This window comes from Podarcis raffonei, chromosome 16 (genome assembly GCF_027172205.1).
Source record: "Podarcis raffonei isolate rPodRaf1 chromosome 16, rPodRaf1.pri, whole genome shotgun sequence".
NCBI lineage: Eukaryota > Metazoa > Chordata > Lepidosauria > Squamata > Lacertidae > Podarcis > Podarcis raffonei.
In genome coordinates this window covers 36,829,939-36,846,332 of record NC_070617.1, presented here as the reverse complement: position 1 = coordinate 36,846,332, position 16,394 = coordinate 36,829,939, and the positions used below count along the sequence as shown (strand labels likewise).

Here is a 16,394-nt window from a genome sequence, read left to right as displayed (position 1 = left end):
AAAGCCAGATCACACTTCCTCTGGAGTAAAGCGCACGAGCTCCGGTGGGATCGCTACCGAGTAAGTACGCGGAGGCACGGGCAAAACAACCGAAGCCGCGCTTACTCTAGAGTAACTCCCCTCCAGTTCCAAAGGGACATCGGGGGTATGACGCGCGGAGGATCGAGCCGTTCTTACTTAATCGGGCGCAAAGGCAGCGAGCCCCGTAGGACTTGCTTGCGGGTAAGTACGCGCCCGAGCTGCCCACTCTCGAGTAAGCACCCCGGAACTCAATGGGATTACTCGCGAGTAATTGTGCCTCTGCTCCTGCTGCTTCTGGAATGTTAGAGGAAGCCATCCCGCCCCCCGCCCCCCTTCCAGCCTTGGAGTTTTCCACTCCAGACCCGCAAGGAGGGGAAAAAAATATAAAACCCACCCCAACCCTTGCTCCGATTGGAGGGAGCCCCCAAAGGTTACCGCCTCCTCCTCTCGCTCGCTTGCTCTTTCTCTGCGTGCGAGCGCGTCTGTGTGATGGAGATTTGTCTCTAGTAAAGTCTCTCCCAGGATTTGCGCTCGCCGGAGGCTTTTGCAGCGAAGCAGAGCGGCCAGCTGGACGGAGAGGAGCAATTGCCACCAGAGATTCCGGCCGGGAGAACCGAAAGCGGTGGGAAAGGTCGTTTCCAGACGCCCCTGGAGTTGCTTCCAAACAGAAGAGAGAGGGAGGAAGACGCCGCGGAGAAACAGCGAAAGATTCCGCCCTCCCCGCGCCCACGACTGTCTCTTTCTTCTTCTGCCCAACTTTTGCGCAGCGCGGGGCTCGAACCTGCGGCTCCTCGGACGGGGAAAAGTTTGCAGAACGATCCGAGGGTGCTCCGCGTCTTCCCCCAGCCTCCCCAACCCCCCTCGATGCTCCTTTGGCCCGTGTCGCGCACCTGCACCTTATCCGGTAGAACAGAAGCGTCTCTGGATGCCTAGGTGTTGTGGAGATTTTGGGGGGCTGGGAGGGGGCTCCTCCTTCCACCCCCATTCAGGAAGAACCTAATCATGGCGAAGAAGTGATCAGCCAGGAACTTCCATCCGAGGAAATGCAAAGGTGGAAATATTTCAGAAGAGCAGCTTTTTGACTTCTAAGGAGAAGCTGCAGCAAATCCCCGCTATACAGCTCCGGGTTCCTCACCTCTTTCCCGGGAGTTTTTCAACATGGGTGCTCTGCCGACTGCCCCTGTGGCCTTCAGCTTGACTCTGGGCGCTCTGCTATGCCGAGGTGAGTGCGTCTGCTTCTGTGCCCTTTAAGTAACAGCTATGGGAAGTTTTTGACAGCTGGGCTGGGCTGTTCCCTTGCTAAGAGAAAGGCATGAAGATCTGACTGCTTGTTCACGGTATGGAGGTTGAAAACGTGGTAAAGGCTACAGCAGTCTGCAGCCGGCAAACTTACTAGGAAAATTCAAGTGGGATAGCGATGGGTGAGAATGGAGAAGCTATCTCATAACCAAGGGAACCTTTGACCCTCCAGATGTTACTAAACTCCTACTCCTAGCAGTCTCGGGCAGCTTGATTGTGGATGCTGTTGTCCAACAACATCTGGAGGGCCACAGGTTCCCTGTTGCTTGACGATATTTGGAGGCCCATGGGAGCTTGTCGTGGAATTGGAAAGCCATAGTCTGTAATGCACACTTGCCAGATACCTACCAATCTCCTTGTTCTGAAGCAACAATGTCCCACTGGCATTCATCTGTGGTGAGTGACCATCTGCTCAAAATAACCATCCTACAAAGACTTTGCAAACTGGAAGAGACGTGGTCCTTTCCCCCTCTCCCCCCTTTTCTTCTCCAGGCCATCAGCATGTTACAAATGGCCAACCCTGGAAAGACTGAGCAGATGGGCTACTAACACATGCACATCCTCCTCAGGGACCAGTGACTTTAGTAGACTTGCCGCTCAGGCGGCAGGTAGGCTGGAGGAGGGTCGACCGCAGAGCAAAAGGCTCCCAGCAATTGAAGCTGGAGCTGTGTCACATATTTAAAGGGAAACCCCCCTCCCCACAGATGATCACTTAGCAATCTTTGCTCCACTCCATCGCCATGCCAGCCCTAAGCACGGGGAAAGCCTATTAACCCAATATTACCCCTTCCATCCTGTTTGTTTTGAGTGCAACACTAAACCACCTGTCAGCATGCTTTTGCTTGTCTGGTTTTCTGATGAAGCCCGAGGACAGGGGAAACCTCACCACATTGGCTCCACAATTTCCCCAGGCATCCCCCCCCCGCATGTGTCATTGTATACAATGCCGTCTATTGTGGGGGCTCTTGAAAACTTGTGTTGCAGGTCCTTCGATTTCCCCTTCTCCCCCTCCTTCCAAAATTGTGACGCAGGCTACCGGTTCCCTGAAAGCTGATTGTATCCAACTTTTATACGCTGCCTCCTTCCTTATAACTTACTGGCTTTTGTTCTGTGATGTGGGGACAACCTCACTTCTCCCTTGTTGCAGTGTGCTTTGACCTCTCTCTCTCTCTGTGTATGTACTCGGGGGTTTGCATATAGCCTGGGTTTGGTATGGAAGATTCCTGGGGCTAGAAGTCTGTGCCTTTCAGCTGGCTCTGAGCTCTGACTCCCACGTTTGTTTTTGCCTCTTTCCCACTTGTTTATCTTTGCTCTTACGGGTTTGGGGTGAGGGTGATGAAATTAATTAAGGGGGGGGGAGGCGGTTTGTGTTGAGTTTGTAACACAGTTAGTAGCACATCAATTTTACCTTTTCTGTTCGCTTCTTGTTCCTAAGTGGTTAGGCTCAGAGGAAGAGCTGTAGCTCAATGGTAGAAAATCTGCTTTGCCTGCAGAAGGTTCCAGGTTCAAGGCCCTGCATATCTAGGTATGGCTGGGAGAGACCCCTGTCTAAATCTCTGGAGAGTTACTGCCAGTCAGTGTTGGTAGTACTGAGCTAGATAGACCAAAGGTCTGACTCAGGAAAATTGCAGCTTCCTATTTTCCTTTGTTTTTGATGCTTATTCCACACACACCAGTCTACACCAATTTGGAGCAAGGCACAGAGACTGAAGTGAAACCTGTTTTTGAAAAGTGCTAGGAAATCACTGAAAGCGATTGGTGTTTTTGCTCTAGATTAAGGCTGCAATTCATACCCATGTACCTGGGAATAAATCCCATTGAACTTCTATAGCAGGGATAGTCAACACTGTTCTCTCCAGATGTTTTTGGACTACAGCTCCCAGAAACCTCAGCCAGCATAGTTGATGGCCAGGGATGATGAGATTTGTAGTCCACAGCAACTGGAGGGAACCACACAGACTATCCCTGTTGTGAATTTTTTATAGACTGTGTTTCTGGAAGTGACGGCTATCAATTCAGGGCTGTAACCAATAAGCATTCTTTGCTTTCTCCTGTATCAAGTTTAAGAAACACTTCTGTCACTGGGAAGAATCTTTGGCATGTTTGAAAGTAAGGTGTCGTCCTTGTTTAGGGAGAAAAGCCAAACATTTGTTCCATGTATCCACGAAAGTTGGTGTGTGTGAACATTTCATTAAGGTGGGAATGTGCTATCGAACAACCATGCCCAGAAAAAAATGTTGGATTGGGGTATCCATCCAATCAAGGGAGAACTAAAATGTGCATTATTGTTTAACTGTGCAAAAGCTGTAAATGTGCCTAATTCCAGCTTCCTAGATTGTGTAGAAGACTATTAGAATTTTGTTTTTATATACTTACGCTAGAAGTAAGGTATATATACGTATATCCACACCACACAATTTTATCAATACACAACACCTAAGCAAAACACTGGGATGCCTTTATATGTATACAATAAATTTTTAGCCTTGTCTCAATTCCTTGATCTGAAATCCTGCAGCAGAGATCACCTCCTCATCTCCCTACCGAGATGCTAGCAAGTTCAGCCCTCCCCCACAAAACCACCTTGTGATGTCTGAGCATCTGGCTTTCAGCTTGGGCTAGCCCTCATGCCTTCTGCCCTGCTGTGACTTTTGAAGATTCAAGGTGTCACAGGGCAATATTGCCAGTGAGGATGGCCTCTGGTTCCATTTTTGGCTCTGTCGCTGATGCATTCCTCTTGACCCGTAAACAAATTTTATTCCTCATCTTATCCTGCCAGCATTGGCTGTGCTGTTGGGGGAGTGACGTAAGAATCTTACTAATAAAAGACTCTTGGCTTTGAAAGCTGTCTGCTGCAGGCCTCTGGCAACCCTTTTTCTCCACCCCCTCTGACATGATAGTCCTGAAGTTTATGGGAATCTCTGAGAAGCGAGAGGCATGGGATGAATGAAATGAATTGGTGTGTTTGGGGTTTCCTTTTAGTTTCCCATGGAAGGGACTTGGCTGTTACATGTTTATATAGCACCATTCTTCTGCATAGCACTTTACAAAATACAGGTCCCTGTCCTTAGGAGGTTAAAATCTCAAATTCAGTGCAGCAGAGATGGAGGCAATGGGAACCAAGGAAGGATATGCATTATTTTTTTCTTTTCATTTGTCAGTCCTGAACTTCCCAGTTTTCTAGGCTCTGTTGAGAGGCCCCAGCTTTTAGTATTAGACAAGAAGTGGGGAGGTATGCTTCTGGATTCTGGTTGCTGGGAGATGTGATAGCCTTCTTCAAATATCCAAAAGACTGTCACATGGAAGATGGAGCAAGCTTGTTTTCTCCTGTTCTGGGGAGGGGCTGGGTAGGACCCAAACCAATGGATTCAAGTTACATGAAAGGAGATTTCCACTAAATATCAGGAAGAACTTTCTGGTGATAAGAGCTGTTCAACAGTGGAAGGGACTCCCTCAGAAGGTGTTGGAAGTTTTTAAGCAGAGGTTGGATCATCTGTCATGGATGCTTTAGTTGAGATTCCTGCATTGCAGGGGGTTGGACTAGATGACCCTTTGGTACCCTTCCAACCCTACAATTCTATCATTCTGTGATTCTAAGTGTAGCACTCATGTACTGCTTGCAAGCTTCCTCTAAGCCAAGTGTGAGAACAGGATACTGGATTAGATGGGCCTTCCAGCAGGGCTTTTCTTGTAAAGGAGAAAACCCCATCTATCTTGTTTCCACACCATGCATAATGGTATAGCCTTCTATCATGTTCCCTCTCCTACCCCAAATGTTGCAACCGTTCTTCATAGGGCAGCTGCTCCAGGCCTCCTTATTTGGGTGACTCTTTCCTGCACCCTATGCAGCTCTACAGTATCCTCCTGAAGGATAGTAGCATAAAATACATTATAATACTGGGTGCGTTATGTTCAGTCTCTTTCCTAATGGTTCCTAACATGGACTGTGTCCTTTTCCTAGTCGCTGCATACTTGGTTGATGTTTTCATTGAGCTCTCCGCTAGTCTTGATCAATTTTGTATGTCCTTTTCTGCACCTATGCACAGCATCACAATGTATTCATGGCATCATGGATGCTGGGTAATAGATGCCCTCTCCAGCCAGTCCCCCCCCCAATTTTAACTGTCTATGTTGAAAATGTTTGGCATTAGGCTCTTTGATGCAAATATGTATTTGCATTGGGCATGTGGGAGATGCTTTCAAAACTAGCTCTCCCTCCTAGAGTCATTGCATCTGCAGTTGCCATAAGTCCTAGACAGTAAGCTTATGTTTTGACTGCAGCACTTCAGAATTCAGAGAAAAGTGCAAGGTTGTGTGCAAGGGTAACAACAAGCTGTAGGAACTATTGGAACCATGGGTGGCTGCCCTGTGTGGTGAAAACATTTCAGTGAGGTACTTTCAGGCCCAACCAGACTCGACCCAATTGGGCTGGCTGTCCTGGACACAAAGGAATATTAAAGGACTTTCTGTTCCAGTTGAAGTTTCCTTGAGCAATTAGGCCTTCCTGAGCTCTGGCATGTTCTTGCATCCTTGGCTATTCTTCAATCCTACCTCTGGAACCCTGTCTTGTTCTTTGGTCCCGACTCCTGGCTTGTTCAACATCCCTTGGCTTGTTCTATGTCCTGATTCTCAGTTCCTGGTTCCCTTCCAACTGCTGTCCACATCCTAGCTCTAATGCAAACAAACATCCTGCACATAGAAATCTAGCACACTGGCGGCAGGGTTTGCTTGGAACCTTCTGTCTGACGTACTAGTTCTCCGCATGCAGGGATTACTATTTTCTGTATGGGAGTGTGTCTGATCCCATGACCTTCCACCTGCAGATGGAAGTGTCCAAGCTCAAACACAGGATGAGCACTTCAGGCAAGGCAACGAGATCAGGAGCAGGTGCTGTAAACAACCAAGCCTTTTCACACTGTTTCATTCCATCAGAACTGGGGGTGACGTTGGCAGCAGGAACATCTGCAGAGATGCCAGTGTGAAGCATTGCTAGCAGCTGCCTCTGGGAATTTCTAAGCCATCAACAGGGAAGTAATAGGGAATATTTCTGCAGGGATAAGAAACTAAACCCCGAGAAGGAGGCATGAATTTTAAAAAGTGGGGGTTGAAGAAAGTAATTAATTCTATGAATTAACTAAGTGAATTGCCCAACTTTCTTCAGCAGCCTGTATGTTAACCAGTGGTGACTGATAGGCTTTGGACCCAGTAGGGAAGAAGGCAGGGGGACCCAACAGAAGGCAAAGCCAGAGCCAATGACAGCCGGAGCCTGATTCTAGTCTTGCCCCTATCCTCTTCCCTGCTGATTTCTGCAAGGACAAGACTCAGAATGAGGAAGAGGAAGCTGACAGCTCTGGTAGGTGAGAAGAGGCTGAGGTTGATGGGGCAATGCCTGATTTGGTCTAATGGACCCGTTCCCACTGGTCTTGAGTACCTATCCACAGTTGCCTATGTGCATACTGCCACCTCTGTGGATGTAAGGACCATCTTGGCAGATCCTGCCAAGGTCTTTGGAGTCCTTGTAACATTGTAGGCTGCTGTGAAAATAACCTAGGAGGTCTGGGGAGAGCCTCAGCCATGTGATGTTCTTGAGTGCCATTGACCCACTGAGCATGGCAGCCACATCTTGAGGAGTGCCTGTCCCTCATCCCTGGAGTAAAGGGTAAAGGATGGATGTGGGGCAAGGCTCTCAGCAGCCTCAGATGGTGTGGCCAATGGTCCAGGATCATGAATGTTGCTGTCCAAAATGTTTGGAGGGTAGCAGGTTGGGGATGTCTGCTTGGCTTGCATATTTTGTCATTTCTGTTTTCAGAATGCCGTAAGAATCTGTTCTTGTGTACTCCAAAGGAAGCCGAGTCCAGGTAGCATTTTTTGCTTGGAAAGGTTGAGAATGCTGTTCAGGTTTGAAGGCAGGATGTAAGGCATCAACAACTGATACCAGTTGTTGGGAGAGAACTATTGCTAATAATAATAATTATAATAATTTATTATTTATACCCTGCCCATCTGGCTGAGTTTCCCCGCCACTCTGGGTGGCTTCCAATCAAGTGTTAAAAACAATACAGCATTAAATATTAAAAACTTCCCTAAACAGGGCTGCCTTCAGATGTCTTTTAAAGAGAAGATAGCTGCTTATTTCCTTCACATCTGAAGGGAGGGCGTTCCATGGGGCGCCATGTCCTGCTTGTGGAAGACATCTGCAAGACATCTGACTGGCCACTGTGGGAAATAGGATGTTGAATTCATTGGACCATTGGCCCAAGGCAGTGAGCATGTAGATATAACAAGGTATAAAACGGAGAAACCCAATCTCATCCCAGTAGCAAGCACTAGTGGTCAGTGTGCTGGTTTGGGCTGTCTAGAGGTCTTCACTTGGTGCCGCAAAACATGTAATAGCTACACCGGGCAAACCTTCCAAAAGAAGGCTTTTCAAGGCTGCAGAGCCACTGCAGAAAGTCTCTCTCCTTAGTTGAAGCATGCGGTAACTTTACTAAAGAGGGCACTTGGAGCAGTGCCTCTCCAGAAATTCTCAAGACCCAAGCACACTAGTACAGGAAGAAGAGCTTCTTTGGGGACATAGGAAGTTTCCTCATACAGAGTCAGGCCATTGCTCCATCCAGCTTGGTATCTCTGCAGGGATACCAGAAGATGCTACTGGGGACTGAACCTGGGACCTTCTGCATGCAAAGCTGTAGGACTGAGCTACTGGCCCTTCCAATATTTGGGTTCTGGTCCATTTAAGTCTTTAAACACCAGCATCTTCAAAGGCCTCAGATGCAGATAGGCAGCTAGTGTCAATTGAAAGAGGAATGTCTGAACAGCACACTGGGAAATCCACAGCTATTATTATTGTTGTTGTTATTAATATTATTTCCATTATAGAAAAACTCTTTCTTGAGCAATGAAGATGTGGTAAAAGCCTGAGGATGATATGTTCAGCTTCAGATAATTTTGCTCTGGTGCTCCCAGTGTCTCTTTGAGTTAGCAAGTGGAAAGGCCCTCTCTCTTTTATGTGTTCAGTCTATTTTGGGTCAATACACAGCCTCAGGTTCCCCATTCCGCCCCTGCCCCCCGCTTGAAAAGCAAGTGAATTAACCTGAGGATGTCAACTCTTTTTTCCTTTCCTCTCCCCCTTTTTATCTCCTTATTTCCTCTCTCTCTCTCTTGTACTCCCTTTCTCTCCCTTTCGTGGTAATGCATATTAATTTCTTGAGCTGGAATCTTATACACGAAATGTGTGTGTGGAAATTTACAGGAATTCTTGTACTACCAGTCAATTTGATGAACTCTGCTCTCCGTGAGTGTGCTTTGGCTAACCGCAACACTGACAAAACCACTTAAGATATTTGCTTATGACTCGCTTGGCACCTCTTGGTGTTTCAGGTCACTAGCTTGGGAGATCCAGACCTTTCTGTTTTTCCTTTGGCTTGAAGCGCTTTGAGGCATTATTATTAAAAGCTAAAAGAGATGAACAGAGAAAACCCACGTGCTCTTATCTATTGCTAGCCTGTGCTGTTTCCGACTGAAGCAGGAGAGGATCAACTGTTTGTTGGTTTACTTGCTCCATAGGAACATGAGAGCCCGGTTGGAAGAGAACAAAGGTCTACCTACTTCAGCAATGTGTTGTTGCAGTGGCTAATTAGATACTCATGAGCAGGACATCCGTGCTGTAGCACAAAGGTTTATGGATCAGATCAAAGGGTCATCTAGTCCAAGTGTGAGGAACCTTTGGCCCTCCAGAAGTTGCTGAACTAAAACTCCCATTTTCCCTGGCCATTGCTGGGGCCGATGGGAGTTATAGTTGAGCAACAAGTTCTGGGCACTGCACTTTAAGAGAGAGAAAAATGACAAGCTTGAATGTGTGCAGAGGAGGGCAACCAAGACAGAAGTGGATTTAGGATAACTTGACTGGTTCCCCCTCACAGGGCAGAGGGGCTAAAGGGGTGCTTACTAGGCTTTGGGAAGAAGGTATGAGCCAGGGCAAGGAGGGCCATGACCTGTTTGCACACACCACAGGGGATACTGCAACTGTGCTTTAGAATGGAGCATGAGAGGCAGGGACACTGAACTTTGGTGTTGCACAGGGCACCACTGAAATTTTAGGTCTGCCACTTAGGTCTCTCCCTAGGTCTGCCACTGGGGCTCTGTCAGGCTTCTTGAATCCTCCTGCTTCCTTTCCAAAGTCTAGTTAGTGCTTGCCCAGTTTTGGGAAGGAGGGGTCAGGACCATACCAGAGCCCCACACCTCCTTCCCAAAGCCTTGCGCCTCCCTTACCCGTCCTGGGAAGGCACCGAGAGGACTGGGGTGGGGGCGTAAAATTTTGGCCTTGCAAGGCTGCCATATTGCCAAGGTCTTCCCCATACCAATACGATCAAGGGTCTGGAAACCAAGCCATATGAGGAATAGTTGAGGGAGTTGGGTATGTGTGGGAGTGTATAGAAATCAGGCTACTGTAAAAAGTGAAATGTACATTTGTTTCTGTTTTTGTCTCTGGCTCTGCCTCCTACTGGCATGTAGCCTCGAAAGATGGACCAGTAAGGAATGTGGCTTTCAGGCAGACTGACCCCAGGTATGGATTCAGGGCACTTCACTCTGGGCATGTGGTTTCCAAACACATTTCCACATTCCCCTTTCACCAGTCCATTTAGATCTTCTGAGTAAAGGGAGAACTCCCAGCTCATTCTTGAAGCTAAGTGGCAATACTAACATCAGCCACTCTGAGATGTGTAAAGAAAGACTTGGATGTTCGCCAGATAGATAAACAAGTTGATTTGAGAGCTGTTTTGGTAAAATGGCTTCTTAAAAAATATATAAAAAGCAAGCCGAATGAATCCTGGGTCAAAGAATAGTGATGGGGATAACAAAACAAAACTCTGATAATATTAATTTACTGATGAAGAATATTTTTATTTTTATTAAAAAGAGGAGGGGAAAATAAAAGGTTCTGAAAACAGACCATTCCAGAAGATGTTCACGTGTGTGTGTGTGTGTGTGTGTTTGGAAAGAGCAGATTTGTAGCTGTCTCTTGAGCACTCCAAAAAGCCTGGTTTTATAGCAGACGAAAAGAGAGTGTATACAGTACATACAAAGCACTAAAGTCTCTTGGGTTTGTGGTTGGTATAACAGAGGTCAGGATTTAGTGTGGGGATTTTATTTTCTCAACAGCGTAGCAAAGAATCATAGATTGGAGAGATGAAATCCATCTGGTTCCCTTCTGCAGAAAGCTGCACAGAGATCTAGTCTGTGCAGCTTTTGCAAACCAAACACCTTTTGCAAACTGATGAATGTTGAAGTTAGAAAGTTAGAACTATAGCTATTAAATATCCCCATCCAAAATGAGTCATTTATATTGCCTGTGCCAGGAGAATCCTTTTCAGTCCAAGAAGCACATTGTCTTCTGAGGGCCACATGCAAAGATGGGTGGGGTGAGAGGCAAAAGTGGGTGGAGCAATGAATGTAAATATTAACTTTGTACTGAGTAGGTTTGTTTCTATGCATTCTAACATACTGCTCTCCATCCATCCATACAAGCGAGAGGCTCTTTGTGAGTTCTAGGAAACATCCCAGTCGATCAAACACACTGCTAGCAGTGTGGGACCCTATCCCTGAACTGGTTCAGATTGGGCTCGAGTAAAGGGATTTATTTTCAGCAGAGTTTGAAGGTAGCTCTTTTAAAAATGTATATCTGATCTGATTCGGATATCACTGGTGCAATCAATCTTCCCAGGGGCTGTGGACATAGCCATATACATGTGTGGCAGCATATAGGATTTGTCAAAGACTGAAAGGAGTTGCACCTGTGTGGTTATAGCTACAGTCTGAACCTCTAGCTACCACAGTCACATGGAGGCTTTTCCACAGGTAGCCTCAATCACAAGCTTGTGTGCAAGATTTAACTGTGCTTCCCTCCTAATGCAGATATTATTTTTAGAAACTTGGGAAAGCTGAAACCTTATGAATGGCCTCATTAACAAAGCCCCAAAGCCCCAAAACTGAGACAGTGCTGGCAAAAGTTCCCAGAAAGTAAGAATTGTTCATAGTACAGGTATGGGGAACCTGTGGCCCTCCAGATGTTGGTGGGCTCAATGACCATCCCTAATGATGCTACCAGAGATTGTTGGGCACCTAGAGTCCAGCAACATCTGGAGGGCAACACGGACAATTCAATAATAACAATAACAATAATAATTTATTTTATTATTCATACCCTGCCCATCCAGCTGAGTTTCCCCAGCCACCCTGGGCGGCTCACAGCACATGTCAGAACATACTAAAATATCAAACACCAAAAACTTCCCGATACAGGGCTGCCTTCAGATGTCTTCTAAAAGTCAGGTAGTTGTTTATTTCCTTGACATCTGAAGGGAGAGTGCCACTACTGAGAAGCATTTATGCTTCCTTACAGTGGGGTTGAAATGTTTACTAAGAGTATATCTGTGAAGTGTTTTGAGCACTTAGAAAAGTACGGTATGAATTAAAAAACTGTAGCCTTGGCGAGTAAATCTGGCGGAGTTTAATGAGACTTAAATATATGCAAAATCTCCCCCGTCCTTGCTTTCTGCAAATGCTTTCTGCTGTTTTAATTTTGAATTTCCAACCTCCTGTGTAATCAGAATGTTTTCCTTTTGTGGCTGGTGAAAACAAAAGGCATATCTCTCTTGGCCTGGAACAAAGGCTAGCATACAATGACTAGCCACCGTGGAGAAGATAATTTTGTACTGATGTCTCCAAAGCTGCTAATTTTCACCAGTCCCAACAGGATGGAATGGCAAGGCAGGAGCCTCTTGCCATCTGCTTACACCAAGCCAGCATTTGCAAATGAATATTTGTTTGCAGATTCTGATCGCTGTTTATAACAGGGATGCAGAGCCTTTTCTCAGCCAGAGGACCACATTCCCTCATAGGCAACCTTCTAGGGGCCGTGTGCCAGTGGAGAGGGGTGCCAGAGACAAAAGTGGGCATAGAGATGAATAGAACTTCTCATACAGTAGGCAAAATTCCAGCTAAGGACGGCTGTGGAAGGCTGCATTTGGACCCTGAGATTGAGGTCGCTATTCCCTGATTTATCCCCTAAGAAGGTAGGGGTGTGTGGAAAGATCTCTGATTTCCACAGGTATTTGTGCATTGTCAAAAAAAGTGACATTGCACATATGGGTAACATATTTGCAAGAGATGTATATTTTATACAGGGTATAAAGGTAAAGGTAAAGGGACCCCTGACCATTAGGTCCAGTTGTGATCGACTCTGGAGTTGCGGCGCTCATCTCACTTTTTTGGCCGAGGGAGCCAGCGTACAGCTTCCGCGTCATGTGGCCAGCATGACTAAGCTGCTTCTGGCGAACCAGAGCAGCGCATGGAAACGCCGTTTACCTTCCCGCCAGAGCGGTACCTATTTATCTACTTGCACTTTGACGTGCTTTTGAACTGCTAGGTTGGCAGGAGCAGGGACCGAGCAACGGGAGCTCACCATGTCGCAGGGATTCGAACCGCCGACCTTCTGATTTGCAAGCCCTAGGCTCTGTGGTTTAACCCACAGCGCCACCCGCGTCCCATACAGGGTATACAGGGTAGTATATTTTTTTTAAAGAAAAGGTGGTTGGATGTTACAGGGGACCATTTGGTGCTTATTGGTACTCTCCTGCTCCCTCTCTTTTTGGTGGCAACTGGCTGGCTGGTTTCCTCATCAACGGCAGTTCCATTGTCCATCATTACTGCCCCCACACAATTATTCATAATATAACCCTCCAAATACATGCAGCATAGCTACCAAGGGGACTGCTGTGGGGGGCAGGACAGGGCAGCTTCAGATAGTGGTTGGGTCACCTCTTGCAGGTGTGGGCCCTAGCATTTGCATAAACCTGCTGTGTGGGAGTGATCCCTTGTGTACCATATTCATGTGAATCGCAGGTGGCGCTGCGGTCTAAATCACTGAGCCTAGGGCTTGCTGATCAGAAGGCTGGCAGTTCGAATCCCCGCAATGGGGTGAGCTCCCGTTGCTCGGTCCCAGCTCCTGCCAACTTAGCAGTTCGAAAGCACATCAAAGTGCAAGTAGATAAATAGGTACCACTCCGGCAGGAAGGTAAACGGTGTTTCCGTGTGCTGCTCTGGTTCGCCAGAAGTGGCTTAGTCATGCTGGCCACATGACCCAGAAGCTGTTACACTAGCTCCATCGGCCAATAAAACGAGATGAGCGCCGCAACCCCAGAGTCGGTCATGACTGGACCCAATGGTCAGGGGTCCCTTTACGTTGACCTAAATGCTCCATCGAATCTAATGTGCACCTCAGTTTTCCAACCCTTGAAACCAAAAAAGTAGTTGCCGGTGCCATCAAATCTAATGTGCACCCTAGTTTTCACGACATAATTTGGCCACAAAAAGTGTGCATTACATTTGAGTAAATACGATAATAGGATGTGAACTAGCATAAGTGCTGCTTCTTCCCAGCATGCTGATTGGTTTGTTATTGCACATGCTGCTCAGCTGTTTCTCACCTATGATCTCTGCTTGTGTGCCAATTGGCTTGCTGCTGCACTTGGCACAGGGGTTGTTGCTTACCCATGATTCCTCCCTGCATGCTGACAGGTTTGCTATTGTGAACGATCTGTGTAATAGTAGGAACATACAAATTTCCATATCGGACCAGGTTCCATCTCATCTACCATTCTAATCCCACCAGCTGCCTGACAGATGCGTCTGGAAGTTTGCGAGCAAGGCATGAAGGCAGTGGCCTTCACCTGTTGTCTTGTCCCCAGAGTGATGCTGCCTCGTTACACGTGGAAGCTCTTTGTTGGCTTTGGTGGCTGAAAGCCATTGATAAATGTGTCCTCTGAAACAGCAAACAAACCTCAACTAAGCTCCACTGAATTCACTTCTGAGCAAACACACATTGGATTAGGCTGTGAGTCCTACAATACACTGAATATACAACAGTAGAATTTGTATATCCAGTTTCTGATCTATCTCATTACCTGTTTCACCTTTTTACTGAAGCTTTTTTTGTTTTGTTAGATAAGGACATGTTCTACTCTAAGCAGACTGGAATTGGGGAAATAGGGGAGAAACTTTGTGCATGTAGCTTTAATAAATACTGTACCAAAGTTCATTGTAATGTTTATAAAACCAGTAAATGTGGCCAACTAGATGCCTGTGGGAAACCAGCAAGCAGGACTCAGGCACTCACTCCCCTTGCAGTTTCCAGCAACTGATATTCAAAAGTATTATTAATTAATTAATTAATTAATTAATTAATTAATTGAATATGTATACTACCCTTCATCCAAAGGGCGGTTCACAACATGTGGAGGCAGAGCATAGCCATCATGGCTATTAGCTATCGATAGTCTTATCCTCATTTGTCTAATCCTCTTCTAAAGCCATCCTAGCTGGTAAGAACACTAGCCATTGACAACGTTAATGATTATTCATCCACAGAGAGCCTCATGTGTATCTTGTTGTTTGAATGAGCACTCATGCCATTGTGGGTTCCTCTGCCAAAAATGACATCCAGAAATAGTCCACAATTAACCAAACTGGTCACAATGGGTAGTACTCAGCTAAGTTTTACTCAGAGGTGACCGACTGAAATTGATGGACCTGCTGATGAGGAGTGGATAATAAATTTAATAATGGTATCAGTTGAGGTCCATTAATTTCAAAGGGTCTACTTTAAGTTTGATTAGTTGAATACCACCCAGTGTGTCCTTTTTGATTTCATAGAATCATAGAATCATAGAATCATAGAGTTGGAAGAGACCACAAGGGCCATCGAGTCCAACCCCCTGCCAAGCAGGAAACACCATCAGAGCACTCCTGACATATGGTTGTCAAGCCTCTGCTTAAAGACCTCCAAAGAAGGAGACTCCACCACACTCCTTGGCAGCAAATTCCACTGTCGAACAGCTCTTACTGTCAGGAAGTTCTTCCTAATGTTTAGGTGGAATCTTCTTTCCTGCAGTTTGGATCCATTGCTCCGTGTCCGCTTCTCTGGAGCAGCAGAAAACAACCTTTCTCCCTCCTCTATGTGACATCCTTTTATATATTTGAACATGGCTATCATATCACCCCTTAACCTCCTCTTCTCCAGGCTAAACATGCCCAGCTCCCTTAGCCGTTCCTCATAAGGCATCATTTCCAGACCTTTGACCATTTTGGTTGCCCTCCTCTGGACACGTTCCAGTTTCTCAGTGTCCTTCTTGAACTGTGGTGCCCAGAACTGGACACAGTACTCCAGGTGAGGTCTGACCAGAGCAGAATACAGTGGCACTCTTACTTCCCTTGATCTAGATGCTATACTCCTATTGATGCAGCCCAGAATTGCATTGGCTTTTTTAGCTGCCGCGTCACACTGTTGGCTCATGTCAAGTTTGTGGTCAACCAAGACTCCTAGATCCTTTTCACATTTGTGATGTCTGCTTTCAGTTTCCAGTTGCTGAACGCCCCTTCCACCTGGTGTGTCATTTCTTGTATTATGAATTGAAGTTAGATGCTGTTGTACCTTAACAACCAAACAGGGCTCTGCCGTGCCCTGTTTTGGTTTCATGTAGGAGCCCACAGGTCAAGTCAGGTGTTGCAGCACCATGGAGAGCTCCAAGGGTGATTTGCTCAGACCAGGTCAGAAGAGATATGAGCCCTTTGGAGCCTCTGCCTCTAGCCCAACTCCTCTAGGCTCCATAACCTTGTGGAAAACAACAACAACAACAAATTATTTTATTATTTGTACCCTACCCATCTGACTGGGTTGCCCCCGCCACTCTGGGTGGCTTCCAACATATATAAGGTAAAGTTAAAGGGACCCCATTGGTAGCCTTATCTTCCATGAGGGTATGTTTTGTGTGCAGAAGATCCCTGTTTCACTCTCTGCCATCACCAGGTAAAGTAAGGTAAAGGGACCCCTGACCATTAGGTCCAGTCGTGACCGACTGTGGGGTTGCTGCGCTCATCTCGCTTTATTGGCCAAGGGAGCCGGCGTACAGCTTCCGGGTCATGTGGCCAGCATGACTAAGCCACTTCTGGCGAACCAGAGCAGCGCATGGAAACGCCGTTTACCTTCCCACTGGAGCGGTACCTATTTATCTACT

The 16,394-nt window shown here is 46.6% G+C and overlaps 1 protein-coding gene across 2 annotated transcripts in view; it reads left to right on the top strand.

Moving 5' to 3' along the window:
- Positions 1 to 462: 462 nt before the first annotated feature.
- Positions 463 to 16,394, top strand: part of TMEM132C (transmembrane protein 132C) — a 265,766-nt gene continuing 249,834 nt past the window's right edge. Inside the window, exon 1 of one of the 2 annotated variants that reach the window (XM_053369923.1) lies at positions 463 to 1,243. In XM_053369923.1, coding sequence (XP_053225898.1) covers positions 1,180 to 1,243 — 64 coding nt within the window. In that variant the 5' untranslated portion in view covers positions 463 to 1,179. The remainder of the gene's footprint in view (positions 1,244 to 16,394) is intronic. The other variant, XM_053369925.1, reaches the window with a different exon arrangement.